Source organism: Accipiter gentilis, chromosome 31 (assembly GCF_929443795.1).
Source record: "Accipiter gentilis chromosome 31, bAccGen1.1, whole genome shotgun sequence".
NCBI classification, from domain to species: Eukaryota; Metazoa; Chordata; class Aves; order Accipitriformes; family Accipitridae; genus Astur; species Astur gentilis.
Genome location: NC_064910.1, coordinates 10,800,684 through 10,828,618, shown reverse-complemented (window position 1 = coordinate 10,828,618; position 27,935 = coordinate 10,800,684). Strand labels below are relative to the sequence as shown.

General features: G+C 37.2%; 1 protein-coding gene across 5 annotated transcripts; it reads left to right on the top strand.

Moving 5' to 3' along the window:
* On the top strand, window positions 1-27,935 carry TUBGCP5 (tubulin gamma complex associated protein 5). Of its 5 annotated transcripts, XM_049834279.1 has the most exons (24): window positions 1-179; window positions 4,424-4,477; window positions 4,554-4,662; window positions 7,102-7,198; window positions 7,806-7,916; window positions 8,478-8,557; window positions 9,045-9,180; window positions 10,208-10,325; window positions 11,767-11,856; window positions 12,407-12,500; window positions 12,797-13,043; window positions 13,264-13,466; window positions 14,156-14,271; window positions 15,619-15,887; window positions 16,875-17,073; window positions 18,517-18,705; window positions 19,616-19,798; window positions 20,082-20,166; window positions 20,270-20,390; window positions 21,388-21,566; window positions 22,342-22,467; window positions 23,062-23,150; window positions 25,632-25,732; window positions 26,879-27,935. In XM_049834279.1, the coding sequence occupies exons 1-24, from the start codon at window positions 19-21 to the stop codon at window positions 26,923-26,925; spliced, it is 3,204 nt and encodes a 1,067-aa protein (XP_049690236.1). In that variant the 5' UTR covers window positions 1-18; the 3' UTR covers window positions 26,926-27,935. The 5 variants fall into 5 exon arrangements, 4 of the variants coding, with proteins under 4 accessions (XP_049690236.1, XP_049690237.1, XP_049690240.1 ...); XM_049834280.1 differs by lacking the exon at window positions 7,806-7,916; XM_049834283.1 differs by lacking the exons at window positions 4,554-4,662; window positions 7,806-7,916 and having other exon boundaries at window positions 164-179.

Here is a 27,935-nt window from a genome sequence, read left to right as displayed (position 1 = left end):
TTCCCGGCCGCCGCGGCCATGGCGGCACCGCTGGTCTCGCCCGGCCACCGCAGCCGGTTCGAGCAGGAGCAGGACCGGGCTGTCCGCGCGCTGGTGCGCAGCGTGACCGGCCTGCCTGAGGAGGAGCTGGGCGGCGGCCGGTTCCAGACGGCGCTGAATTTCGCTTGGTCCAACTTCAGGTCAGCGCCCGCCACCCCCAGCCCCGGGGAGAAGCTCCGCGGCTGCGGGGGACCCGCGGTGCCCGTCGGCAACGGGGCCGCGGCCGAGCGAGCGGGCCCCTTCGCCCCCCCCCTCCCCCCCTCCCCCGCTGAGGGAAGGAGCCCCCGGCGCTGGGCCGGCCCCCCTCTTTGTGCTGGGGGACTGCGGTGTGGCGTGACCCGCCCGGCAGTCGCCTGCTCGCCTGGAAGCGAGGGGAGGGTGCCCTGCGGCTGCTGGGGTGAGGCGGAGGGGGCCGTGCCCCGCCGTACCCGCCGCGTACCGTGTCTGGGGGCCGCTTGCCGAGCGCCTGGCAGAGGGCCAGCGGCTGTTACTCCCTCACGTTTAAATCTCGGCCTTTTAGGGCTTTTCTCCTGATCCGTGAAAAGGTGTCTTTCAACATCTTCATTTAGCCATCCAAAACTGGGTTGTTAGGGGGGCTGGGAAGTACAGAAATAGTCATTAAAGGCAAAGAGCAAGTAAAGAGAACTCCACCGAATCGACATAAAGCTTCTGGCCAAGAATACTGAGCTGCTTATATGAAAGGTTATCGATCTGCAGAAGATAACGTGTTTGACGTTATTTGAGCTTGTCACAAGCGTGGTCTTTATTAACCTGTGGTATATGTTACCTGTATCCCTTTAATTCTATCACACTGCCATCTAAAATGTCCTTATTAGAGTTTTACACACTGCTTTTTCAGTTATTACAGTTATAGTATCAGTGTCTGCTGCCAATTTTTACAGGATCTGTTTCCGGTTTCCCATACTGTCACTAACTGCTGCCTTTTCAGAGTCTTACGTACTTGCTTAACTTCATGCAGCAAGTACTTAATCCATTTAAAATCAATGCCACTTACATTTTCTTTATGCTGTTTAAATCCATTTTGGGAGGTAAGCAATAGTGTAACTGCATTGCATCAAGTCAGGCTGTGAATCCTAGTTACTAATAGGCTCAAATACAACTTATTTTAACAACCGAATAACCATTGGTAAACAGCAAAGGTGAGTCTGAGGTGTGGGAGAGCTGAGTTTGACCTGTAGCTGGTGTTTTGACAAGTTCAACTCATTGCTGAATTTTGAGGAGGCTAGTTGTATTTATTGGGAATGTAGGAATGTGGTATTTGTAACTGCTGGCTCCCTGTGTTCTTCATATTTACCAGAAGTATTTTGTGTAATGCATCATAGGATTGCATTTATTGGTTTTGTAGCTGCATCAAAATAGTTGCTTGTAACAATTGTTATTCTGAATCTGCAGATTGAAAATGGTGGCAGGGTTTTATGAGCCAGGTGTACGTGCCCTGTCTTCCGTCTCCTCTTGTGACATCTCTCCTTCTGTTTCAGTGACCTGTCTCTCCTTCTGCTTCATTCTGTGTAGCTGTGTACTCTTTTAGATTGGGGAATTGTTAAGTTGTTTTTGGTTTTTTGAAACAACATGGCAGGAAAACAAAGAGATGATGTAGAGTTGACAACAAACTGTTTTGACAGGGAGGGTTGGGAAGAGAAAGGGTTTTTATACCAGAATTGTTGTCTAAAAAATGTGCGTGGAATGTCAGCCTGAGATTGACTAATACCATATTTCCAAACTATGAGACCTTAGGTTGTAGCAGAAACTCTATTAAGTTTCAAGTCTGTGAATCTTGTGGTTTGTGGTGTTAGATTTGATGATGTTTCTATGCTCTAGTTCTCGGACCAATCGGTTTCCATGCAGCATGGTCATCCTCTTGTATTAATGATGTTCCCAACTTGCCTAAAAAAAATTTATACTTTTTCTGTTACGTGTGTGTTAGGGTCATTAAATTAAAGCTTTAAATAATAGACTAAAAGAATTTCACTAATAACTTCCCTTCTCCTTAATTTTTTTCTTTTCAGTGCAGATTCTTGGCTTGTTTTTTATATTGTTGTCTTTCTGGTGTGTTGTCATAAATCTCCCAGTTCTTGTACTTACTACCATTTTATGTTTGAACTAATGATTTCCACTGTAAGCTAATGTGGTGTAATAAATGAGATAAGCTGTATTTTCTTGACCTAATTGTCAGCTACCTAGTCAATGTTACATTTTATCGTGCTTTTACTCCAAAGCCTTACACACAGCTGAAATCAGACTAATGGATCTGTAGTTAACAGAGTAATTTTTTCTTTTCTTTGATACGGACATATCTTCATCCTCCAGTGATAGCTATGAAAAATCCTTGTACCTGCCTTACAGTTTCATTTTCTAGTTCATTACTTTGACATTGAGGTGATTTTAGATTTTCATTCCAAATTCAGTCTGTTTAGCTTAATTTTTGCTCCTGATTTAGCTCTAGTAGTTTTCATTTCTGTCTGTGGCCATGAGAGTTTTATCCGTGTTCTGTACAGTTGTTGCTGCAAGGTGAGGCAAATTACTAGGTTGGCTTTGAGGGCCTATATATAGAGTATCTTAACCTTGTGCTTACTGCTATCACATCCCATTCCTTGGGGTTTTTTTTCTCTATATAACTGAAGAACCTTACTCATATTCTAATTTCTTATGCAAAGTCCATCTTACCTTTCATGAGTTCTTATTTTGTCCCTATATATGTGTATTGGTTTTGTTTGGCAAGGTTTTGGTAGCGGGGGGGGGGTTACAGGGGTGGCTTCTGTAAGAAACTGCTGGAAGCTTCCCCTGTGTTCAAGAGAGAGCGAGCCCATATTAGCCGGCTCTGAGACGGACCTGCCGCCGGCCAAGGCCGAGCCAATCAGTGATAGTGGTAACGCCTCTGTGATAACATTTTTAAGAAGGAAAAAAGTTGGAACGGAGAGAAACTGCCGCCAGAGTGAGGAGTGAGAACATGTAAGAGAAACAAGCCTCCGGACACCAAGGTCAGTGAAGAAGGAGGGGGAGGAGATGCTCCAGGCGCCGGAGCGAAGATTCCCCTGCAGCCCGTGGTGAAGACCCTGGTGAGGCAGGCTGTCCCCCTGCAGTCCAGGGAGGTCCACGGTGGAGCAGATATCCACCTGTAGCCCGTGGAGGACCCCACGCTGGAGCAGGTGGGTTCCCGAAGGAGGCTGTGACCCTGTGGGAAGCCCGCGCTGGAGCAGGCTCCTGGCAGGACCTGCGGATCTGTGGAGAGAGGAGGCCACGGAGCAGGTTTTCTGGCAGGACTTGTGACCCCATGGGGGACCCGCGCTGGAGCAGTGTGCTCCTGAAGGACTGCGCACCGTGGAATGGACCCATGCTGGAGCAGTTCGTGAAGAACTGCAGCCCGTGGGAATGGCCCACGTTGGAGGAGTTCGTGGAGGACTGTCTCCTGTGGGTGGGACCCCACGCTGGAGCTGGGGAAGAGTGTGATCAGCCCTCGTCCTGAGGAGGTGAAGCGGCAGAAAATAACGTGTGATGACCATAAACCACATCCCTGTCCCCCTGTGCCGCTGGGGGGCCTTGGTGGTGAAATCCGGGAGGGTAGTTGTGCCCGGGAAGAACGGAGGGGTGGTGGGAAGGTGTTCTGAGATTTCATTTTACTTCTCATTACCTTGCTCTGGTTGATTTGTAATAAATTGAGTTAATTTTGCAAATTGAGTCTGTTTTGCCCGTGACGGTAATAGTGAATGATCTCTCCTGTCCTTATCTCGACCCGCGAGCCTTTTGTTATATTTTCTCTCCCCTATCTAGCTGAGGATGGGGGAGTGATAGAACGGCTTTGGTGGGCACCTGGTGTTCAGCCAGGGTTAACCCATCACAATATGCTACCTTTGGTGTTACGTCTGTCTGTATTTTGATTAAGCTCCCTTTTGTTTTAGGCACTGTTCTTTACTATTTATAAAGAATCTTCATTTGGGTTTAGAGGCCTTCCCGTGTGGGTGTTAGTTTTACCTGTGCTTGTGATGCAAGTCCCAGATAATTTTTGTGCGTTTGACACAAGATGCCTTTGACAACACAGTTCTTGATCTCCTTGCTCCACTTGACGTAACCGGCAGTGTACTTCAATTGCTTAGTTTTCTGATACAGTAGTAATTTTCAGTTCAGCTTAAAGTGCCGGTTAAATGTAACCTGCATTCCATTTTTCAGTCTTTAAGGTCAATTGTAGTTGATCCTTCTTGAGCTAAGAGACACTGAGAATACATTTTGTTGATGTTTAATGCTGTTGCTGAATTAAGCATGTGTTATTAAACTAATAATGTTGTCCTCGTATAAGTAAATCAGCTTTATTTTCTTCCTTACTTAAGCTTCCTTTTTAAACATATACTAATACAGATTTCTTACACAGATTTCACCGTTTTCTTGATGTGAACAGTCACAAAGTAGAGAGGACAATAGAAGGGTAAGTTTTATGTTTATGGATTAAAAATGTATTATTAACTTTTTTGAAGCATTTTTGATACTATTTTTGTTATTAGAATACATGAAAAATTGATAGTTCATTCTGACCTTGGAAAAGCTGCAAGCTGGAAAAGACTAACTGAAAAATTTCTGAACTCACCACTCCCAAGTATTGAAGAAACAAAGGTAAGTATGTTGCAATTTCCTTGGTCTTTTTTTCCAGTACTGTTGCATTTATACTGACAATGGAGGGTAATGTTGTGTTGGAAGCTTCAGATGACTTAGCAGTGGGGTTTGCGGTTGCTGTTCAGGTCATGGATTTTCAGAGTTGTATTCCTTAGTTTTGCCATTTATTTTAGAAATGTGTTTATTGTCTTGTCAGGGTTTCAGCATGTGCAGTTTCATGACTTAAAGGACATCTTCTCATTGCAGAGATGTTTTATGGTCAACATTGTACAAATGTTGTAGCTAGAGTCTAGATGAATCTAGATCCCAGTCTGTTCTAAACCAGCAGCGAACTGAGTGGTTCTTACTCTTTGCCCAATTTTTTTACCTTAAGTAATGCTTCTGGATGTTTTGATTTTAGTATTTCCAAATGGAGTGCTCCTGATCTGTAGCTTCCTTACTGAGACTATGTATACGTTTCACCTTTGATACACTTTACATCAAATCAGTTTAGGATATGGGTTGGATGGATATGGCAAAAGTTGTCTCCCTTAGACACTTTCCAGTGTGGTAGTTTAATATTGAACTTGATCTTTGAAAACTGAAAGTTCCTGCTATTGTGAAATTTAAGCTTGTGATTTAAGAGGTGGTGCTCCATATAACGGTATTCTTTAACACGGCTGTGTGTTCTGAGTTGAAGTCAAATTTTACTTCTCATTGAACTGATGTTTACCTATCTTTGCGCTGTTGTAGATTTCTTCTAATTTGTGGAGAAAACCTTGGAACCCTCAATAGCTTACACATATCGTCAGTTACTATTTATAGTAGTGTTCCAGTACCTAAAGGGGGCCTACAAGAAAGCTGGAGAGGGATGTTTTACAAGGGCATGTAGTGATAGGACAAGGGGTAATGGCTTTAAACTGAAAGAGGGTAGATTTAGATTAGATGTAAGGAAGAAATTCTTTGCTGTCCAGGTGATGAGGCACTGGAACAAGTTGCCCAGATGCCCCATCCCTGGAAGTGTTCAAGTCCAGGCTGGATGGGGCTTTGAGCAACCTGGTCTGGTGGAAGGTGTCCCTGCCCATGGCAGGGGGGCTGGAACTAGATGATCTTTAAGGTCGCTTCCAACCCAAACCATTCTATGATTATACTGTACTCTGTAGATTTTTGAAAAAATACCTTTAGTTGTGCTTGTTTTGAGAGTTGAATAAAACGAAAACCAAACAAACCCGCCAAAAACCCCAAACAAGCATTTAATACTTGAATGTTGCAAGTATCCTAAGATTTGAAAGAGCCTTTTTTTAAAAAAATTTTTTTATTTTCCCTTTTGAAAGTACAATTGGGATATAGCTGGAGGTAGATAATATCTCATATTTGGGAAGTTAAACTGCATTTAGTTTTTAGCAGAGGCACGTAACTGGGAATATTGAGTATTTCTCAGTTTTATAACTGGTAAGTGAAACAACAGCTTGCACATGTGTTTCTGTCAATGACCTACTGGTGTTCTTTGACAAACTCTTGTAGAGTCAGTAATGTTCAGTAGGAACATATTATATTCCATATATACTAGATTAATATGGTGCTGCTTTATCAGAAATTTGAATATTTTTTTTTAAGTACAAGTGGATCTAATTTAGAAACAGCTTTGTAAGTGTGTGTATGTATGTCATAGTACATAGGATGTAGATAGCAGAATCTCCATGTGTCTAGATATGAAATGGTCTGCTGAAGAACTTTGGAAAGTTAGAATCAGGTCAAAGGAAAATCTTTCTTGAGTAAGAAATGGTTGTGCTGTAAGCAGATATTAGGGAATAGATGATAACATACACGTCTGAAGCATACCAGTGTTGGCACAGTACTCTTACCTGATTAAAGGCCTCTGTTTCACAACTGCATTGGTGTAATATTGGAGTTAAAGATGCATCCTTAATGCTTTGTGTAGATTTTCAGATGAGGGAAGATAATGTGAACATGATATTAAAATGTAGTGATTTTAGCAAAGTGCTTTAGCTAACTTCATTTTAGCCTCTGTTTGAAATAATTACCCATGTGATAAGGGAACCTAAGGCTTGATTTCCTGCAGGCCTGTTACCTGTGCCCTTCCACGTCATCCACGTTAATGTAGCTGTCCATTATCCCTTGTCCTCTGGTACCAGACTTCTTACATTCACAGTACTTTAGGGTTCATCTTATCTCTTTTCCATCTTCTGTGATTATCAACTCAGTGAGAGGCAGCTTATGTTGTGGCTACTTTTGAAGTATTTGTATATTGATTGGCTAATTAGTAGACAAAAGAGGGTGGATAACATTCAATGTCATGTTGCAGATATTACTTTTGTAATTCAGGACTGGGGAATGGGCACTAATGGGGAGCATTCATGCAGTTAATAGGCTGATTGTTCCTAACCAAAATCTTTTAAACTGCTTATTGACCTGCTTTTTTTTTAATGTGTTTTAAAGACAGATACACACTATTCCATACTGTCTCTTCTGTTGTGTTTGTCTGATTCTCCATCCAACACCACCTATGTGGAAAAACCGAGAGTCAAAGAAGTGGGTAAGTTTACAAGATGTTTATATTACTTATGAAAGATACAATCCATTAATGTAATCTGGTAAGAAGGACATTTTTCCTCTCCATTTTATTATCTACTTCACTTCAAGGCACTTTATTGTTTGTCTTTTTATGTTTTATACATTTAAAATAGCCTGCAAATCTTTTCCTACCCCCATTTATGTTACGTTGCCTAATTAAGTTTTCCAGCCACCAGAGTACCTTGGGAGCTCTTTTTGACTTCTACTGCTATCACTTACTAATGTTCTCCACCTGTTCAGCAGTGCTTACATGCTCAAAGACAGACAGTGGATTTCTATCCTCAGTCTCTGTCTTGCACCTCAATAGGAGGTCTGTTGAAACAGCTTTGGTGATGTAAATTCCTATATTCCCTATGTAGTCAAGGAAAGGGAGATACCTTTCAAGGTTTCAAGAGGGAGGTCCCACCCAGCTGCCTGCTTTCTAAAGTAGGACTGTTTCACTCAGTGCCTAAAAATAAGGCTTGTTCTTAAGTTTGAGTGGATACCATCCCCCATTTGTTTACAGTGTTGTATCATAGACTGAAAGAAGAATATTTCAGACTAACCTAAAGAAAATCTTGCATCTTAAGATTCCTTTTTGAATGATCTCTGCACATTCCCTCGGCGGTGTTTTGAATGCACTTTCAGCCCATTCCAGGAATGTGAATATGAAGAGGTTATCTCAAACAACACTAATTACAGTTGAGTAAGCTTCATGTTTAAGATATAATATATTGTAAGTGTGATTGTTATTTTTAAAGTATTACACATCACATCATGGATATGTGGTGTCTTTTCCAGAGAGTAAGACAGTTCTTGCTTTATGTTGTTTACAGTCCAGGATCCTTGTGCATATGTAAATTATACATTTAGAATATTTCCACTGAGCTAAATGGGACTAGTCCCTATAAGGGATATGTTGCATTCTTGCATGTTTTTCCCGGACTGAAGCATAGGGTAGTGTAACATAGCACAGATAAATGTGCTGATGGCACGCTATGTTGCATATTTTGAGTGTATAAGCAACAAAATTGAGAATTAATAAATAAGGAATGTACGTGGTTGATATGTCACAATTTACATGTCATGTTGAAAATGTATAACCTTGTTAAAGGAACAGTGGCATAACCTTAAGTGGAAGGGAATGCCTTTTGTTTTAGATTTAGAGTAACAAGATAATTTTAACTTTGGAGATGTTTTTAGAGGAAAAGAAAGTCAGAGTTATGTGTTACTTACTACTTTTATATTTATACTTCTCTTAGAAAAGGAAGAAGAATTTGACTGGGGAAAGTATCTGATGGAAGGAGAAGAAATCTACTTTGGCCCAGGTGTAGATACACCAGTAAGTAATTTCTTAAGGTAAAAAACCCAAACTGTATAATCCGGTTTGAAGTATGTTAGAGACCTGGTTGAGTTGTCCTAGTTTGTATGCTCAGCGTGTTGATTCTTGCGGGATTCCCTAATATGTTGCTTCTTACTTAATACCATGAAATACACACAGACCCAAGCAGAGTAACAGTAGTACAAATGCATTTGGTTTTAACCATGTTTTGACTTAAGCCTGCAACTAAACTGGTTCCTTCTGCTGACTCCTGCCTGCTTCTAATCAGAACTTGCTGTAGTTCTGTGATCTTTTCCAGTTCTCTCATTTGTCCGGGTATTAATGTTACGTATAACTTAAACCAGTCTCTGGTAGACAGTTACATTAGTGTCCTAAATTTATAGTGGAAAAAAGAGAGAATAGTTTATGTTTGGCTTGAATAGAAGGTGATGATGGATCTGTGTGGTATGTTGTACTGAAGTGTACTGGGTTTTGTTGCACTTAATAGGATTGGTCTGGAGAAAGTGAAGAAGAGGAAGACACTCAGCCTTTGAGCAGGGAGGACTCGGGTATTCAAGTAGACAGGACACCTTTAGAAGACCAAGATCTAAATAAGAAAACAGTACCTAATGTTTCCTGGAAAGGTGAGAATAAGCTATAATTCTTCTGATATAGTCATACATACTCAAATTTAGCAAGCTAATGCAGCTTTGTTTATTATTCTTTAGCGAGGTATTGTGGTTTAGACCTATAATTGTAGTTTTAAGGTGCACCTTATTGTTCGCTACTGCTTTTTTTTATTTTTAACAGTAAAGAAGCAATAGGGAGGGTTTGATCTGATTTCTGTTGTTGCTGATAGAGAAGGATTCTGTTTATTTCTGTGGAAATATACATGGATATTCCCATATAGAAATGAAAACTTATATAGTAAATGTAGCATGTACTTGTATGGATATAATGTAAATTTTTATTATTAAGTATCAGAATGCTGAAACAAAATTTGATTGACAGCAGAAACAGTTGACTCAGTTCTGGGTATGAAGCATTTTTTAAAAAAATAGTTTTATGTAATTAAAACACTAGTGGCTTACTCTTGAATAGCTTCAGGGAATATTAACTGTGTCTGTATATTTTCACATAGAATATTGTAGGATACAGAATACCTTGTATAAGAATACTGCATAATATTTGTATGTTGTATAAGCAGTAGCTATCTAACTGGGATTAGGTGAAGTTTTCTTGATAATCACATTTAAGAAAAATAGGTAATGTACTAAATGCATAGTAAAAAGGAACATAGTGACAAAATTGGTGATATCTGGCAGTTTGTTTTTTAAGTCGGCTTGGTTTTGTAAATATCATTTGAGAATTGCCTGAGACAGAAGCACGTTTTCCGAGGAAGAATTGGAAACTATGTAAATCTCCAAGTTTAGTTTTTAGGACTTTGGCAACTTTTAGGAGTTGAGGCATTTCTATGTAAATTAATTTGTGCACAATGGTATCCTATAAATGAGTGCAGTAAAGTGTGAATGGTTGTAAATTGTAACTTGTTTGAAAAGATCTGTGATTCCGCAGCTGAGCGGATTGGCTTATTAATAAGTTTTCACTGTGTTTTATAAGCATTGCCTGAATAAATAAAAATACCCCCCTGATGGTCAAGTGTTTTCACAGTCGGTGAACCTGATGCCCGCAGCTGGCTGGAGCAGCATGTAGTTCCTCAGTACTGGACAGGAAGAGCTCCTCGCTTTTCACATAGTTTGCACTTGCATTCCAACCTAGCTGCAGTCTGGTAAGAAAACAGTATCACTTACATATTCCTTACTGGCATACAATGCTAAATAATTACTTTATTAAGCATCTTTACGGTGGAAGCATAAAGATAGTATAGTCATTACTGATGTAGTTAAAAACAGAATTAAAAGGGTACAAATTAATAAGATGAACAAACAAACTGTTTTTTCTATTAATAGATTATTTTCCTTTTATTTAGTTTTTATTACATTTGTCATATCAGAGAGAGGTTTTCCTTTTTCAAAGAAGCAGATCTTATTGTTGAATTTTGTTTCGGTTAACCCTTACGAAGGTCTCTGAGGAACTAATACAGGTGGGTTGTAAGTGGTCCTAGAAGTGAGGAGTTCCCTAAAGTTTAACTTTTTGTTTTCGGTGCCTCCCTTACAAAATTAGTCTTAAACAGAGATTTTGTTTTGGGAGGGAACATAAAGCAGTATATTGTTGTGATCTGCTGTGGGTTTAGAAAGAAAATGAGAAGGAAGTTCAATTTAAAAAAAAAAAAAACAAAACAAAACAAACCACAAACCTGATTCTTCCCTCTGTCCCAAATTCTGATGTATCAGTGTACAGATCATTAGATTTGTCTTTGGCTCCTTAATCTAATGAATTTCTTACTCAAGGACTTAAATTTTTTAAGTGTTGGTTGGTTATCCTAGCCAGTTATGAACCAAAATTTACAGTTACTATTAGGAAATCAGTAACATAAAGCAGTGCTGTTTCTGTTGCAATGTTGTTAGCAGATATGTGTTATATATATGGATGCTATATAGCCAGTATTACTTAATTGGATTTTTGAATTTTGAACATGATTACATATGTTTTGCCACTGATGATATTAATGAGTCAAAATACTACAAATGCAAATAATTGTTCTACACTTTGCTAAAATATTAAAAATACTGTATTAAAAATACAAAGAATTGCATGACACAGGATTGTAAGGGAGAGTTCTTAGGTGGCTGTGAGAGTTTCCATTTCTTAAGTAAACCTTTGCACTAAAGTGTGAATTTTCTTACATGGGTTAGGGAAATGGATATTTCACTTTTTAGCTCAGTATTTTTAACATAAAGTAACTATAAATTTTCACAGCATTGAATATGAAATAATAAAATAATCAAAGATCAAGAATTTAAAAAACCCCCACCAAACCCACAGAACCCAAAACAACCCAGATTCAGTAGTTTGGGTATTTGCTAATTAATTGCTTGTCTTGCTGTGTATGACTAGATGATATTAGAATGCTTTCCATGGTAGTTTGCTTAACTATATGAGAACAAACTCTGCTTTTGTTTATATACTTAAAATGCCCCATGAGCATTGAATCTACTCAGATATAATTGGAACAAAACTGAGCCTTAAGATTATTGCTTTATCCTTACTTTCAGGTGATTCAGGTGTTACTTCAACTATTAAATTGTTTTCATTTGCTTTTTTCTAAGGGACCACCACTTGTACACCAGTGATCCTTTATATGTGCCAGAAGAGAGAACATTAGTCACTGAAACTCAGGTTATACGGGAAACTCTTTGGTAAGACCAATATCAAAAAGCTTGCATTTCAACTTTTAGTATTTCTTTTGAGGAAATAAGAGCTTTATCTTTGAAGTTGTGTCTGAAGAAAGAATTATTACTGATCTTTTAACTTGCACCATTCCTGACAGTAAAGATGCTGCCTATGTCTGTTAACTATTTGGATTCACAAAGAAGGAAGTAGCTTACTGCTTCTTATATGCATTGATTCTTCAAGTCTAACTGTTAAGAAGAACCAACTTGTTCTTGTCCTGCCCCTGTGGATTTTTAATACAGTGTCCAATTTTAGAAAGTAGGTTTGAATCATCCTGTAGCTGGAAATTATCTCAACTGGAAAGGAACTTTAGGAGATGTTTACTTGATGCCAGTGTTCTATTGTTCTTGTTCTAGCAACAACTTACAGTACCAATAGCATTGTAGTTGATTTGTGGTCCTCTTCGATTTGAAGAAAGAAAACTTTTAGGCAAGGGAGAGCTAATTCTTTTATTAATTATATAATTATGAGTCTATTAAGGGGGGAAAATTACTACTCTTTTTGTTTCTTTTCAAGGCTACTTTCAGGAGTGAAAAAGCTTTTTATATTTCAGCTGAATGACGGAAAAGTGTCTGTGCGGAATGATATTATTGTAACTCATTTAACCCATGTAAGTTGTTTCTGAATATCTATCTGTCATTAGGAAGATGTAATTTTGGGGAATAGGAAATTAAACTGCTTGTGGAAAAATCACATTTCCACAATTATGTTTTGACTAAATTAAGAACATCTGACTTAATAAAACTGAATGGACTGTTTCCATATCTGAGAATGTGATGAAGCTATAGAGATGGTAGAATTTTATTGTATTTTAAGTCATAGAAATATCTTGAGATTTAATTTTTAGGCTTTATAAAATACAAATTTTCATTAGATGATTCTAAAAAGTTGTTTGTTTTTTTCTAGAATTGCCTGAGATCTGTATTGGAGCAGATAGCGGCATATGGTCAAGTTGTGTTTAGACTACAGAAGTTTATTGATGAAGTGATGGGACACAGCCCGGAAAGCATAATACATGGAACAGTTTCCACTCCAAAGAAAACTACCGAAGCCCCATTCAGAACCTACCAAGCTTTTATGTGGGCCTTGTATAAATATTTCATTAGCTTTAAAGAAGAGCTTACTGAAATTGAAAAATGCATAATCAACAAAGGTACAGTGCAAGGGAAATGTTACAACGGGGCGGGGGGGGGGCGGGGAGGGAGTTCACACAAGGAAATTTTTATAAGAGGGAAACATGAAAAACATTATGCAGATACATTTTGAAACTGTGAAAGATGCCATACTACATTTTAAAACCTCATTAATAACACTGACAAAACTTTGATTTTTTGTTGGATGTTACATTTATACATCTTTGGGTTTTTTTCCAGATAAAACAGTCACACTTTCAATAGTAATAGATAAGTTGTCTCCCCGACTGGCACAGCTGAAGGTACTTCACAAAGTTTTCAGCACAGGAGTAGCGGAAGTGCCACCTGACACTAGAAATGTTGTACGAGCATCTCATCTGCTTAATACTCTCTACAAAGCTATTCTTGAATATGACAGTGTTGGAGAAGCATCTGAGCAAACGGTAGGGAAAATCCTTCCTTCCTTAATAGAACAACACACTAGAAAATTTAGTAACTTAAATTTCTGCGTGGTGATGGAGTACACTAGCCTTATGCTACTGAGGATTGATGACAAATTTGGTAGCTATAATGCATTACTGTTTTCTGACATGAGTTCACTCAATCTGGACAAAATCAGATTTATGAGGAGATCAGCAGCAGTGTGTTTTTAGGATTGAGGGGAGGGATGGTGGGCAATCATCGTGCAGGTAGCTGTTATGAAAGAGGGAGCTTTGGAATAGCTTTCCTTCCCATTTCTACAGCTACGTAATTCAGTTAATGCTGAAATGTAGGGTTCTGGGTTTTTACAGCAACTTGTTGATTATAGTAAATGTCATTGTGTCCTTTCGTTTTCCTGTTTTCTGCATTACAAAACCACAGAATGTTTTATGACTATCCCTTACTGAGTGAAAAAAATGAAAACTGTTGTTTGGGTCTGATGACAAAAGTAACAAGGGGAAGCATGCACAATGTGGGCTTCCATTAAAACTGCTAAAGCTGTAATTTTTAGTTTAACATTTTATCTTTAAAAATTCTTAAGGGTGGTTATGTATATCATAAACTATAATTGCACAATTAAGAGGTTAGGCTTTGCCATATTACTTCTAATGCTTAGTATAAAAACATTCAGCCACTTTTTCTTTAAATTCAGGTATCCCTTCTGTTCTCTCTCTGGGTTGAAACTGTGAGGCCGTACTTACAGACAGTGGATGAGTGGATTGTCCATGGTAACTTGTTTGATCCTGCAAAGGAATTTATCATTCAGAGGTAGGGGTGCTGATACTGGCCACACATAATGCTGTGCAAGTAAGAATACAAAACCAGCTGTAGAACATAGGAAGTAAAGGGTGACAATAAAAGTAGGATTTCACATTTGTTATTTTACTTAAGTAGAATTAATTTCTTATCATACTTTTACAACTTTTCTCAAACTTCCCATTAGGAAAATGGCATTAGATGTGGAGCCCTACCGGGTATTGTTCTGGAATGGAGATCAATGGTTTTATTTTTTCCATCTACAATAAATAATCAGCAGTCTGACTCTGAGTGTGTTGACTTTTTTAAAAGCAATTAACCATTTTTCGAAACCAAGACATTTTCAAAAATTACAAAATTTACTTTTTAATTTTTCTACTAATCTATAGTTGTTACAAGCTAAATGCTATTTAGAATTAAAGTATTCATTCCTTCCAACTTGTAGCACAAGTTACTATGGCATCTTGAATTACATGCACATATTCTAAACATTATTTGAGCTGTGAATTTCTCTTCTGTTTATATGCTATGTTTTGCTGGTCCCTTTTTTGACAGCTTGAAATGGAAAGTGAATATAGAAATTAGAATTTTGGCTCATAATTACAAATCCATTTCCCCCCCATCTGCCAAACTTAATTGAACCTCTGTTAAGGCAGGTCAAGGTGAGCGTGAAGTAAGAGAACAGCTCTAGTACTATTGTCATAAATCTTTAGTAGCTGAGATCTTTAACATCCTTATTATGTCCTACTTGACTCTTCTTTCTGTGGTTATGTAGTTGTTTTTTCAGTGCTACCAACAGGGGTGATTTCAACTTCTACTTCTATTTGTGCTTCGTTTTAATTATCTAATTCAGGTTGTTTTCCATTTGACTTTAAAGACCAAGCTGTGTATCTGATGTAAACAACACAAAAAAGCAAAGTGAACTAAGAATTGAGTTTCACCTACTCTAGAATTTTTCAGCTTTCCCAGTAGTATTTGCTTCATTGTGAGTTTTAAATAAATCTGCAAGTCAATCACTAATCATTTTGTTATTAAGGATGCATGCCACTATGAATAGTTAATTTGCTGGAAAAATTTTATTATAACTACTCTATTTGCCTTGGTTTGGGGGTTTATTTGGTTACATGATTGTTTTATCTCCTGTGAGCTGATTCTTTATCCTGCTAAAGCTATCATCTTTTCTAGAGGTGTGTAGAGAGTTTGTGATATGAATGAGCTTATTTTATATAGTTTTGAAAGTGCTTCTTGGCTATCCTAAGGGAAAGGCAAAGCATAGAGCAAAGATGATGTGCATCTTCTTGTAGTGAAGTTTCATGTTTTCAAAAGGGAAATACTCAACAGCTTTTTATTTCTTCACAGAAACAAAAATGTTCCAGTTAATCACAGAGATTTTTGGTATGCTACCTACACATTATATAGTGTGTCAGAGAAGACAGAGAATGAAGAGAAGATGAGTGATAATGCCAGTGCCAGTTCTGGCAGTGATCAGGCCCCTTCAAGCAGGCAACACACTATGGTCTCTTTTCTGAAACCTGTGCTAAAGCAAATCATCATGGCTGGAAAATCCATGCAGCTGTTGAAGAATCTTCAATGCAAAGATGGCTCTCCGCAGCAGGCTGCATCAAGAGGTGAGATATTGGATTGCGGACTATCATACCTTGGGGTATCTAACAGTATGGGTGTATTTTTTGTAGTAGTGTGTCCATGGTTTTAGAATAATATAATGTTCCATGTTGAATGTAATTGTCATGGTCAGTAACTTCAGGTCTGATCGAAAACAGTTACTCTTCCAATGCAAAAAAGTGACAAGAGCAAAGTTAATAAAGATTGAGTTTTCCCTTTGCTTTTTATTGCTTTAAATTTTTCTTAAACTTGCTTTCATGTACTTGCAAAACATTTTTTTTTGCTATGAGACGAATGAAAACAGCTTGTATGTTCTAATAGTAAAACTGTTTTGTTTTAATAAATAGTTGTTTTCCGTTACTAAATGGTTGAGTAACTCTGAGACAGCATGTGGAACTTTTTTTTTTAAAAAAAAAAAGCTTACTAATAATTAGATGACAGATACTTGGATATTTAGGATATTTATCTTGAATGATTGTAAAACATGGTACAACAGTGTAACCAATGTTGAGGGTTTTGTTTTGTTGTTGTTTTTTTTTTTTGAGGAAACAAAGTTTTTGGTTTTGCTGTTTCTTGATGTTTAGAAGTAGAGATAGTTAAATTATTTTGGAGACACTCTAGGTTTATTTCCTGCTTTTGTGTGAGAATATAATCTATTCTAGTGAATACTGAAGGGTTGTTTCAGGTGCTAAGAATTAACTGCCTTTGCAGCTGAAGGAGGAAGTTCTCTAGCAGTCTCAGAACTATTTCATATTTCAGACACCCATTCAGCAATTCATTTGAACATATGCCTGACCTTAGGCATTTGACTAGTCCTATCGTTTTAGCAATACCTATTTAAATATGTATTTGAGTTTTTTCCTGAATAGTGGCCTAAACTTAGTATTTTAAATGTCAGCAAGTAAATGTTGGACTATGAAGTTCTTCTTACAGTTCAGATGATGTCTTCTCTTAGAACAAAATCTTACTGTGGAATGTGTTGCTCAATTTAGATGCTGAACGAAAGAGTTTGTATACACTGTTCTTGGAATCAGTGCAGTCTCGTCTGCGGCATGGGGAGGAGTCTGTTCCAGATACTATTACAGAACAGCAGGCCACAAAGCAGAGCCTGATAAAGATGCAGTCTATAGCAGAAAGACACTTGGAACTGGATGATGTCCATGACCCACTGCTGGCTATTAATTTTGCCAGGTAAATGAATGATCCTCCTGCTGTGTTGTTAAAAGCAATGTTCTGCCTGGTGACGTTTGGTAGACCAAATTTTTACTGCTGCTGCTGCTAAGTGCAGAATAAAGAGGAGCACCAAAAATCAGTGACAGAAGCTAGATAAACACCACCCTTGTGCTTAGTTAAAGAAAAACAATTAAAATCAGTGAAGAATCTGCTACTCACATCTGTTAGCGTACAAAATGGGAGTAGTCTTTATCATAACAGGCTTTTAGCACTTAAGTGTTTTAATAGTGAATGCTTTTGTAAAATCTTTAAATGTGTTTTCTTGGAGTTTGTACACAATGCCTTTGATTTGCACCAAGTATATTGTTTGAAGAATGCACCTTCAGTTGTGCTGTGCTTAAATAACTTAATTTTAAAAGCCTTCCAAAATTCATGTTAATTGCATAAAAATTCTTCATTCTTCATAATGAGGGTAGTCATATAGAGGTTATAAAAGTCTTGGAAATTAGCAGGAAAGCCGAACTCTGAAAATCTTACTTATTTTGTGATTACAAATAAGAAAATATCTATTTATGTTTTTCCTAAATACTAATTGGTAATTTACATGTTTTCATTTCAGTCCTTGGAGGAGTTTGTTTTAAAGAAATCAGAACTAATAGTAGATAAGACTCTATTACTTCCCTTGTTCTTTGGGACTATTCTATTTGTCAAAATTCATAGATCAATTCAATGTCTGACTCATCCAGTCTATCAAAGCAATAGCTGATATGAGCCAGGCTTCCTCTTACAATGGATTCAGCTAACAAGTAGCTTTTTACAAATTATTATAATAATTTGATCCTTTCTGTGAAAAAATAATTAAACTTACCAAGTTTAGACTGCAGATATTCTCTTCCCATGATATAATACAACAGATGACATATAGGGACCCCATATTCAAGGTGCTTCAGACCAATTCTCTGTGTGTGTGGTGGGTTTTTTTGTTTTTCAGTTTGTGGTTTTGTTGTTGGGTTTTGCTTTTTTGTTGTTGTTCAAATTTTTACTTTGTTTCTTTAATTTTATTTTTCTTTCCTGGGAAGTTCATCTGACTGCTGTATGTGCACAGTATAGTTTTAAAAGTTCCTATGATTCTGGGTTTGTTTATTAAGCTGTATAGTGTTTGAACCTGATGGTTTTTTTTCAGAATTATTCCTTGAGCAATTATGTGATTACAGTATGCCATCCTTTTTGCTAGTCTATGCCTGGTCATACAAAACCAGTCCGAAGGATCACTTAAAAGGCTTGATATGTACTATAGTTATGAAACAGCTTTTATTACTTCTGCACCATATATTTTAGAGCAGAGGATCCAATTTTGATTAAAATCTTTGAAGGTATGACATTTTTGTTTTATATATTGTATGAATTAGGGAAGAAGTAGTTTATTTTATTTTGTATTAAGTAGTTTGTTTTATTTTGAAGATTATATTTGGAACAGAGTGACTTTCACGAGAAGTTTACTGGTGGGGATGTTTGTGTGGATAGATCCTCAGAATCCGTGACCTGCCAGACTTTTGAACTGACATTGAGGTCTTGCCTTTATCCTCACATAGACAAGCAATACTTGGAATGCTGTGGTAATCTAATGCAAACTTTAAAGAAGGATTATAGGTAAGAAAGTAGGTTTGCTTTTCCTTAACACTTTTTTTCAATTACCAGTGGTATGCCATATGCTGAAAGCAGGAATTTTATGTTGTGTTTCTACTCCAATTTGATAATCAATGATAAAGTCATTAAGGAGGAAAGGGTGATCTAACATGATAGAATCCTGGGTGAAAACCTGGTCTAACTTAAATCAACAGCAAAGCTATCATTTGTCTTCAGTGGATGTTCAACAAGGAAATTGTTTCAAGCAGTGCTTTTAATAGTGTTGTCATTTGAAACTGGAAGACAAATTTTAGGAAGCCAGAATATATTTGTTTATAGAATCATAACTGAACCTCACACTAAAATCCTTCTACCTTTCAGGTGGTCATAAGTCATCACCTTTGAGTTTTGTTTTTTTTTAATCTGTCTGAAATACTTTGTCTTTATAGTCACAGTTCTTGTGGGAGTTGGAACAGTACTGTTCTTCCTACTTTATCCAAAAAGGAAAGTCTGTATTATAATTTTCTGGGACTCCATATTAAAGTTTCTTCTTAAGACAGAGCTCTCCCTGAAATTGCACCTCCTTCCCTAAGTTCTGTTTAGGGAGGGGGACAGGGTTTCCAAACTCTAAGCTATTTTTGAAAATTGCCTAGCCCGTAAGATAGCTGAATACCATGAGCACTTTTGTTGAAGTTAGTGGGGCTGTTCAAGCTTACAGGAAAAAAATGGCTCCGTTATTTTGTTTTATTTGAACATATGTGAAGGCTGTCTGAGAATTAAGCAAAGAATTTACTGTGGACTTCATTAAGTTTGTGTTCAATACTGAATTCTTGTAGTGAAGAGTTTTTAAGATTTTTGCTTCTGTAATAGTTGTGTTTGATTTCACTTGTATGGTTAAATCTGAGGAAATGTTATATGTTTGTTCCCCATTTAGGCTTGTAGAATATTTGCAGGCAATGAGAAACTTTTTCTTACTTGAAGCTGGGGATACCATGTATGACTTCTATACGTCTATTTTTGACAAAATCAGAGAAAAGGAAACTTGGCAGAATGTTGCTTTCTTAAATGTTCAACTTCAAGAAGCAGTTGGGCAACGTTATCCAGAGGACAGTGCAAGGTAAAATGCAAAATCCTGCAAAATATAGTTTAGTTACGTTTCTTTCACGCTTACTTATATTAATGTACTTAACTTGCATAATGCAATACTAATTATTGCGTAGTCATTAAATGAATCCGTTTTAATGAAGTTTTGAGCTGTTGTCATCTCTTCTACCCATGTCCTCCAGATTAAATCAGACAGTTGGTATTTAACAATAAGAAATAAAAAAAAAAAATTAATGAAACTGACCACTAATTTAAAACCAATTATCACCAATTAAATCACTTGTTTCCTTGCATAGGTTGTCTATTATATTTGAAAGTGTTGATACAGCAAAGAAGAAACTCCCTGTCCACACCTTAGATGGTTTGACATTGAGTTACAAGGTAGTGAGTTAATACTGTTGCAGTTCTTAATCTAGAATAGATTTGAAATGTTGTATTAAAGTGACTTACATTTTTTGTTTTGATTATCCCCTCCTCTTCTTAGGTTCCTTGGCCTGTGGATATAGTTATAAGCTTAGAGTGCCAAAAAATTTACAATCAAGTTTTTCTGCTCCTACTGCAAATCAAGTGGGCCAAGTATAGTCTAGATGTTTTACGATTTGATGGTAAGAAACTTGTTCAATGAAAGATACTCTAAAAACTTGTTCTGTGGTCTAAGGATATAAATAGTGTGCTGCTTTCTGCAATAAGTAGTATAAAGCAGGTAGAATTTTGCTTTGTTCTATAAAATATTAATCTCTATTAGCTTTGCAAATTAGATATATTAAGCAGGGTATGTTTTTCGTTTCTTTTCAGCCCCAGGGACAGCACTATTCATGTGTTCCCTTTGTCCCTTTGAATTCAGGTCTAGTTAGTTATTGGAAGCTTGTTACTTCATTCTTCACACCTTACTGTTGAAAGAAGGTCTGTTTGCCACACCATAATGTTTTGCTTTATGTATAGTCCAAGTTTTTATGAGTAATAACCTTGCAAACAAGCTAAGAAAATAAGATGGAAAAAATACTTGTAAGATTGAAACAGTAAGCTAGATAGGAATACATACTCTAAGCTGCAATTTAAATATTTAGGGACTGTAGAAAAAAATTTCTTAGTGTCTCCTTGACCAGGTTAATGTTTATACTCTTCCTATCCTATATAAAGTAGATACGCTCTTCATGTCCTAGAAAAATAAATTAGAAAGTTGATGTGTTCATCTGTGTTTTGTATATCAGTTAAGTAATTCTCTTCCTAAAAAAGTATGTGGTTTTCTATTGTTTAAACTTTATGGGTATGGCTTTGTGTTTAAGTCTTTCCCCCTTTGTGGAGATATTGTACACGTTTATTTTTAATGTAGGGGGTTTTTTTTATCCTTTCACATAGTCTTTAGCTCTTAAATAGTATTTCCTATCCTAGTATTTATCAAGTTGTGTTGTACATATACTATCAAACTATTCAGTATATTGTTGTTATGTTTTAATAACACATCTGAATTGCAAGAAGAATCTTACATTGCTATTGTGTGCAGAATAATAAGAAATAACAAATTTCAGTTTTAAGTAACATTTTAGCTACAGTTTGTCTTCACAAGCACTTCAATATAATACTCTTGCCTTTTCTTTTTAGAACTAGTCTGTGCTGCAGAAAACCCACAGGTTAAGGAAGGAACTGTATTAGAACAAGGAACGCTTCCTCTATTTGGACCGCAAACAGAAAGTATAAAACAACAAATACATCGCATGTTCCTCTTAAGAGTGAAACTTATGCATTTTGTTAACAGCCTGCACAACTACATCATGACTAGGGTTTGTCTTATGTCACAATTTCATTTATATTAAAATCTTGTAACTGGAGATGCAGTATTAATTTTCCTTTAAAACATAACAAACAAAAATAAAAAGCAAAATCTTAGTCTAATGTCCTTTCTGCAAAATGATTTTGAGCTAAACAGGTTTCAGTTTTAACTTGGTGGTTTTAAATCAGTAATTGAAAAAATGGTTTAGAAGTTCTACAAGCATATGATTATCTTTGGATATTACTAGTTCTTTTTGACTGTTTCTCCCAGTGCTAGGTGACTGAAGCACAGTCATGCAAAAATAGGTTTCTGTAAGCTGTTACTCTCTTAAGAGCTATTGCGCTTATAAAAGTGTTACTACAGCCATTTTAGTTAAGTGGATCCTTCTTAAAAATCTCTAGTACACAGATCCAAAAGTATATACATGACTTCTCAAATATACAGGCATTGCGGGTAGATTCGTATCTGATCTACTGTTGCCTTTTTTTTTGTCTTTAATAAAATCAGTATACTCCAAATCAGCTCCTCAGGGGATAGTCTGCCCTTGTGCAATGGCAATATTCCTATTTATATGAGGAAAGTCATTGTGCAGTTATGAGAAGAGCTCAGATTTTTTGCTATTGATGGTATTTTTTAATTGATGGTAATTTGGAGGGTGAGCCTAAAATTTGAGAGAGAAGAGTGAATGAATCAGGCAATTTTAGGCTCTTAAAAAAATAAATATTGGAAGAGAGTCATAAGCACTTGTGTGCAACACGAAATTTAATAGCTATGGTCTTTTTAAGATTCTTCACAGTACAGGCTTGGAGTTTCAGCATCAGGTAGAAGAAGCCAAAGATTTAGATCAATTGATAAAGATTCACTACAGATATCTGTCTACAATCCATGATCGCTGCCTGCTGAGAGAAAAGGTGGGTAAAAAAATTGGCATATTTGATATATTGAGTTTAGCAGGACAAGAAAGTAGTTTAGTACTAGTTATGCTGTCTGTTTTGCAGTTCATACATACTAAGCAATAGATAGGTACTCTTGAGGAAATGGTAGCTTTTCCAGAGTTAACATTGAGATCCAGTTTCCCTTGCAAGTCTCAGCTCAATTCTATCAAGGAGAGAAGATAAAATTAAATTCTTTATATTGCATTTTACATGACTCATTTGTTTCTAAGAGACAGGAGGATTGGAACAAACTGAGGCTTGATAATGTAATGAGGATTATACATACAGGTGTGGCAGGGAATGGAGGTACATGGATAGCATTGTAGCCTTCTATCCCACATACTGTCTCTGCATAGTCCTCACCAAAATAGTCAGCTGTGAAAGGAATTAGAGAGCAAATATAAAACACATCTTAAATTTGGAAGAATTGCATTGTACTTAGGAGATTGGTTTTTACGGATCAGATTAAATGGTATGGGATACCTTTGTATTGCAGCTTAATAATTAAAATGATTATGTTTAACAATGACTTTCTGACTGTTATTCCTTTTGTTTTAATTCTTATTTTAGGTGAGCTTTGTGAAAGAAGCTATAATGAAAGTGTTAAATTTAGTACTGATGTTTGCAGACCGTTGGCAGGCTGGTTTGGGGGCTTGGAAGTGAGTACATGTACCTGAAATTCTATGTGGTCTTAATTTCACAGCTCAGAAATTATTTTTAGATATTTTTTGTGTGAAATAAGAGGACTTTGCTCAGTGTTTAACAGCAGATACCAGAGGCTAATTCCTATTTCTTATCAAAAGTGAAATTTATTTTAGATAGAAATTAACAAGTTTCATGCACTTATATCAGTGTATGTTCAGTGTTCTCTAATTAAAAGGGTGGCCAACATATAACTTCTAAGAGTTTGACAAGATTGTAGAGCATAGCAACAAAGAGGGGTTTTCTTTTCCTTCGTATTTGTTCATAATGGTAAAATGAGGTGTTCACAGGTTTGGTTTATGATCATGTTTCCTGGCAATGATTTAAAATTGTAGGCAGCTAGATGCTGACATTCATTAATTGGTTTATGAAAAGTGGGATTATTTAGTTTGGCCTTCATTGTAGAAGGCAATAGATTTTTGTTTTTCTTTTTAAAAAAAATAATCTAAATCTGATCTTTAAACCCCCTTATTTTTCTAATCTGGACTGTCCAAATTACAAAGCCTTTGTAAAAAATTTGTGGTAAAAATGTGGAGCTGTTGAAGTAAATGACAGTTCTGCCATTGACTTTGGAGTCAAGATTTTCATGCAGAATGTTTGATTCCATTAGTTCAAATGCTCAAATTTTGCATTAGTGGTAAAATCTGAAGTTGTTTCTGGTCTCTGCTACCTCTTCTGTAGAAGCAATGTGGGATTGGTGTCATGGTTGGGATTTTTAGAAAAGATGTCTGCTTCCTTACGTGCCATGATTAAAATTAGAAACCCACCTGTAATTTCCAAGATAAGATTAATGTGTTGGTCTGTGAATCAGTTGCTCTTCTCTAAGCCCTCCCTTAGACAAGATTAAAAATAAGATCTGTATTTATTTTTTTTTTAATAATGAAATAGTTCAATTGGAAGGGACCTACAATAATATTTAGTCCAACTGCCTGACCACTTTAGTGCTAACCAAAAGTTAGGCATATTATTAAGTGCATTGTTCAAATGCCTCTTAAACGCTGACAGGCTTGGGGCATTGACCACGTCTCTAAGAAAGCCGTTCCAGTGTTTGACCACCCTCTTGGTAAAGAAATGCTTCCTCATGTCCAGTCTGAACCTCCCCTGGTGCAGCTTTGAGCCGTTCCCATGTGTTCTGTCACTGGATCCTAGGGAGCGGGGATCAGCACCTCCCTCTCCATGTCCCCTCCTCAGGAAGCTGTAGAGAGCAGTGAGGTCGCCTTCAGCCTCCTCTTCTCCAAACCAGACAAGCCCAAAATCCTCAGCCGCTCCTCATAGGACATTCCTTCCAGCCCTTTCACCAGATTTGTTGCCTCCTCTGGACACATCCAAGGATTTTTAAGATCCTTCTTAAATTGTGGGACCCAGAACTGCACACAGTACTCCACGTGAGGCTGCACCAACGTTGAATACAATGAGATAATCCCCTTTTGAGCGGCTGGTCATGCTGTGTTTGATGCCCTCCAGGGTGTGTTTTTCCCTCTCGGCTGCCAGGGCACACGGCTGACTCATACTGAGCCTGCTGCTGACCAGCACCCCCAGATCCCTTTCTGCAGGGCTGCTCTCCAGCCACTCCTCTCCCAGTTTCTACTTTATACTTTTGCTTGTGTAACCTGTAGCTTGAAAGATGAATGACAGCAGGCAAGTCTCCAAGGCTATGTCTGATGCTCAAGGCTTGATCTATGGCCCTGAGGCCAGCTGGTGTGGACTGGCTCACATCCGTATTTTTCAGGACTAATTCTCTTTGACACAGATGCTACCTAGAACTTGGATTCCTCTCTCCTGTAGCATTAGAAGTTGCTATTTTTGGAGTGCTTTTCTGATTCAAAGTGTCAGAAATAATTTGTGAAGGCTGTTGATAAAGACTGGGCATGTGGTTGTGTGCTCTTGGATGTGGCAGGAAAAAGTCATAGCTGATGTAGTTTCATCCGTATCCTCTTGGGAGAGGGGAAAAAGGAAAAGAGTGACTGTTGTGAACTACATCTTCTCCCTCTTCTGGTGAGCGCTAGCTGGCACAGTCCAAAGTGGAATTCAAGAACTGGCTGATAGTAAAGCAGTGTGGGTGTCCCTTTTTTATTTGGTAGTGTAGGTTTACCCCACGGAGCTCTGAAGCAATAGAGACCGGGAATGGCTGCCTTGAAATACAATGCTATGTAGGAATAACAGTTGTCAGTTGGAACCACACAGATCCTCCTACTCACTGCAGAGATTTCTAAGATGATGAGGAAATTAATGTCATTGTGGTAGTGCTCATGTGCTCCTGTCAAAATTGCCTTTGTTTTCTAGTAGTAGTATACACAGGCATAACTGAAATATTGTAAGTTCGACCCAGGATGCTATGCAAAGAGTACTTTTGTCATTTACTGTGAAGTTTTGGTTATATTTTGAAGATAACATAGTGGCTTTTCTGTTAAACGTTCCTCTGTTAAACTGTTTCATAGGATGGAATCCATAGAGAAGATGGAATCTGATTTTAAAAACTGCCACATGTTTCTTGTAACTGTTCTCAACAAAGCTGTCTGTCGAGGCTCTTTTCCTCACTGTAAGTACATGAGGCTTTTCACATACCTGCACTTACTGGGACACAAGCTTTATTTGGAATGTATTTATGTTTTAATCTGTTTTAATGTTTGTCAGTACAATTTAAAAGAACCTCATTTTGTGAGGTATTCACAAAGGGACATGAAGCCTTATTTCTTAATAAGTTAGCTTCATTATTTTTTTAGAGTATTCGTGCGGTGCTTTTTTTATGCCAGCTATCTTCAGTTTACCTGTTTTCTTGACAAGGTGATGCTGATGTAGCCAAGCAAGTGACCAGCAGTTTTCTGAACAAATGAATGAAACTAAGTTCTGGAGGGCATAGAAGAGCATTCATTTTGTTGTTGTTGGATGACAGCTGTGATATATCTTGAACAGATAAAAATTTAGTATTATGGTGCCTCGGTTGCAACTGCACCAAGCTCTTGGCTCTGCCCATCTGTTGGAATTTACTTCCTCTCTAGCAGAAACAGTAGAAGACGATATGTCTGTGCTTCTACTTGCAGCCAGTTATTAGCTGCAAGTAGTAATTTAAGCCAATTAGCTTAAAATTGTGATCAGTGCCAGTCTGAGTTAAGGGGACAACTGCTGAATGGGGTTAGCTGGGATGTAGATGCATGTTCTAACAGATTTCTACACCACATGCAGATGTGGTGCTTAGGGACATGATTTAGTGCTGGACTTGGCAGTGCTAGTTTAATGGCTCAACTTGATGAACTTAAAGGTCTTTTCCAACCTAAACAATTCTGTGATTCTAAAAGAGGTAATATCTGACATCACTGCTACTCAGTCTACAAGAGCTTGTGTTCAAGAACCATCTGTGAGAATGGCTTACTGCATATAACCCCCCCCCAACATTTATTCATTTTTTTCATGTACAGCAGTTAGTATTTCAAACAAAGGAGCTAATTTCTTACCAGTTCTTACCACCTGAAATAACTAATGGATAACTGATGATGAAAGTGGTGAAATATTGTTTTAACTGACAGAGATTCATAAAATGTCTTACAGTCTTAAATCCTGAAGTGTTACAATTTAAAAAATAAACTAGTATCTTCCTTTTAAACTACAGAATTGATTAATGCAATAAATATTTTCGGACTGCTGCAAATGCAAATATTAACTACTTTTTTTATGGTTTGGTTCACAGTGGAATCTTTAGCTTTGTCACTGATGGCTGGCATGGAACAAAGTTAACACCTGAGTCCATTGAATTAATAAAGAACTGAAGCAGCATTTAGGTTGAAATTCCCTTGTTAAAAAGCTGTAAGCATTTTACGCTCTAGTTTGAAATGTGTATAGCTAAATGATGCTGATGGTTTGGAGCTGTGTAAAATATTTTAAAATGTAAATATTGTACAGGTATTTAAGTGTATTGGTTGTGGCAGTATTTTTCTCTGTATGTATATGCTTCAACATCAAAAAACACATTTAGTGTAACGTTCATCCTGTGTAAACAGTCTTACTTGAAAATACCCGAAATGTATTTCATGCTGTAAAAAAGGATTTATTTTTTGTTTAATTATGAATAATTGCTGATTTACTTTTTCCATTAATTTTGCAGCTGTAAATAGGTCACAGGGCAGTGTGGAGTGGTGTGACTCAATTCTTATTATTCAAAAGGTTGGTTGAGTTAATTTTTGGCCTTTTTTCCTTTGAAAAAAGGCTAAGAAGCATTCGTCTTATTTGTTTAATGGTTCTTAAGAACTCTTTCGAAACGGTTATGACTGTTACAATAAGCTGATGTAAAAAATACAAGATTAATTTACCAAAATGGATTATTGCAGACCATGAAATACCAGTATTTTTTATGTTAAATGTTCAAATGCTTACTAATTTTAGAGGTAACTTTTGTCAGTTTAAGTAGGATCAAGATCACAGTGTGTAATATATTAATTTTAACTGTTGGATTGTTGAGATGTTCCAGAGGTGGTCAGATATGACTTGACTGTTCTCTTCCTCCTAAGCCTTGTGCAAGTAAACCTTACATCTAATAGCTCATCTCTTGTAAAGCGGTAGATTGTAGTATAGGAGGGTGTGTTTCTGGAGAACTACATGTGGAATGTGTTCTGCACAAGATGACTTGCCCTGTCTCCTCCCCATGAAAGTTTCTCTGTAATTCTGGCATTGGTACACTTGCAATTAAAAAGAGAAAATCAAATGTAGCCATTTACCTATTTATTTATTTGAATAAATACCAGATTTAA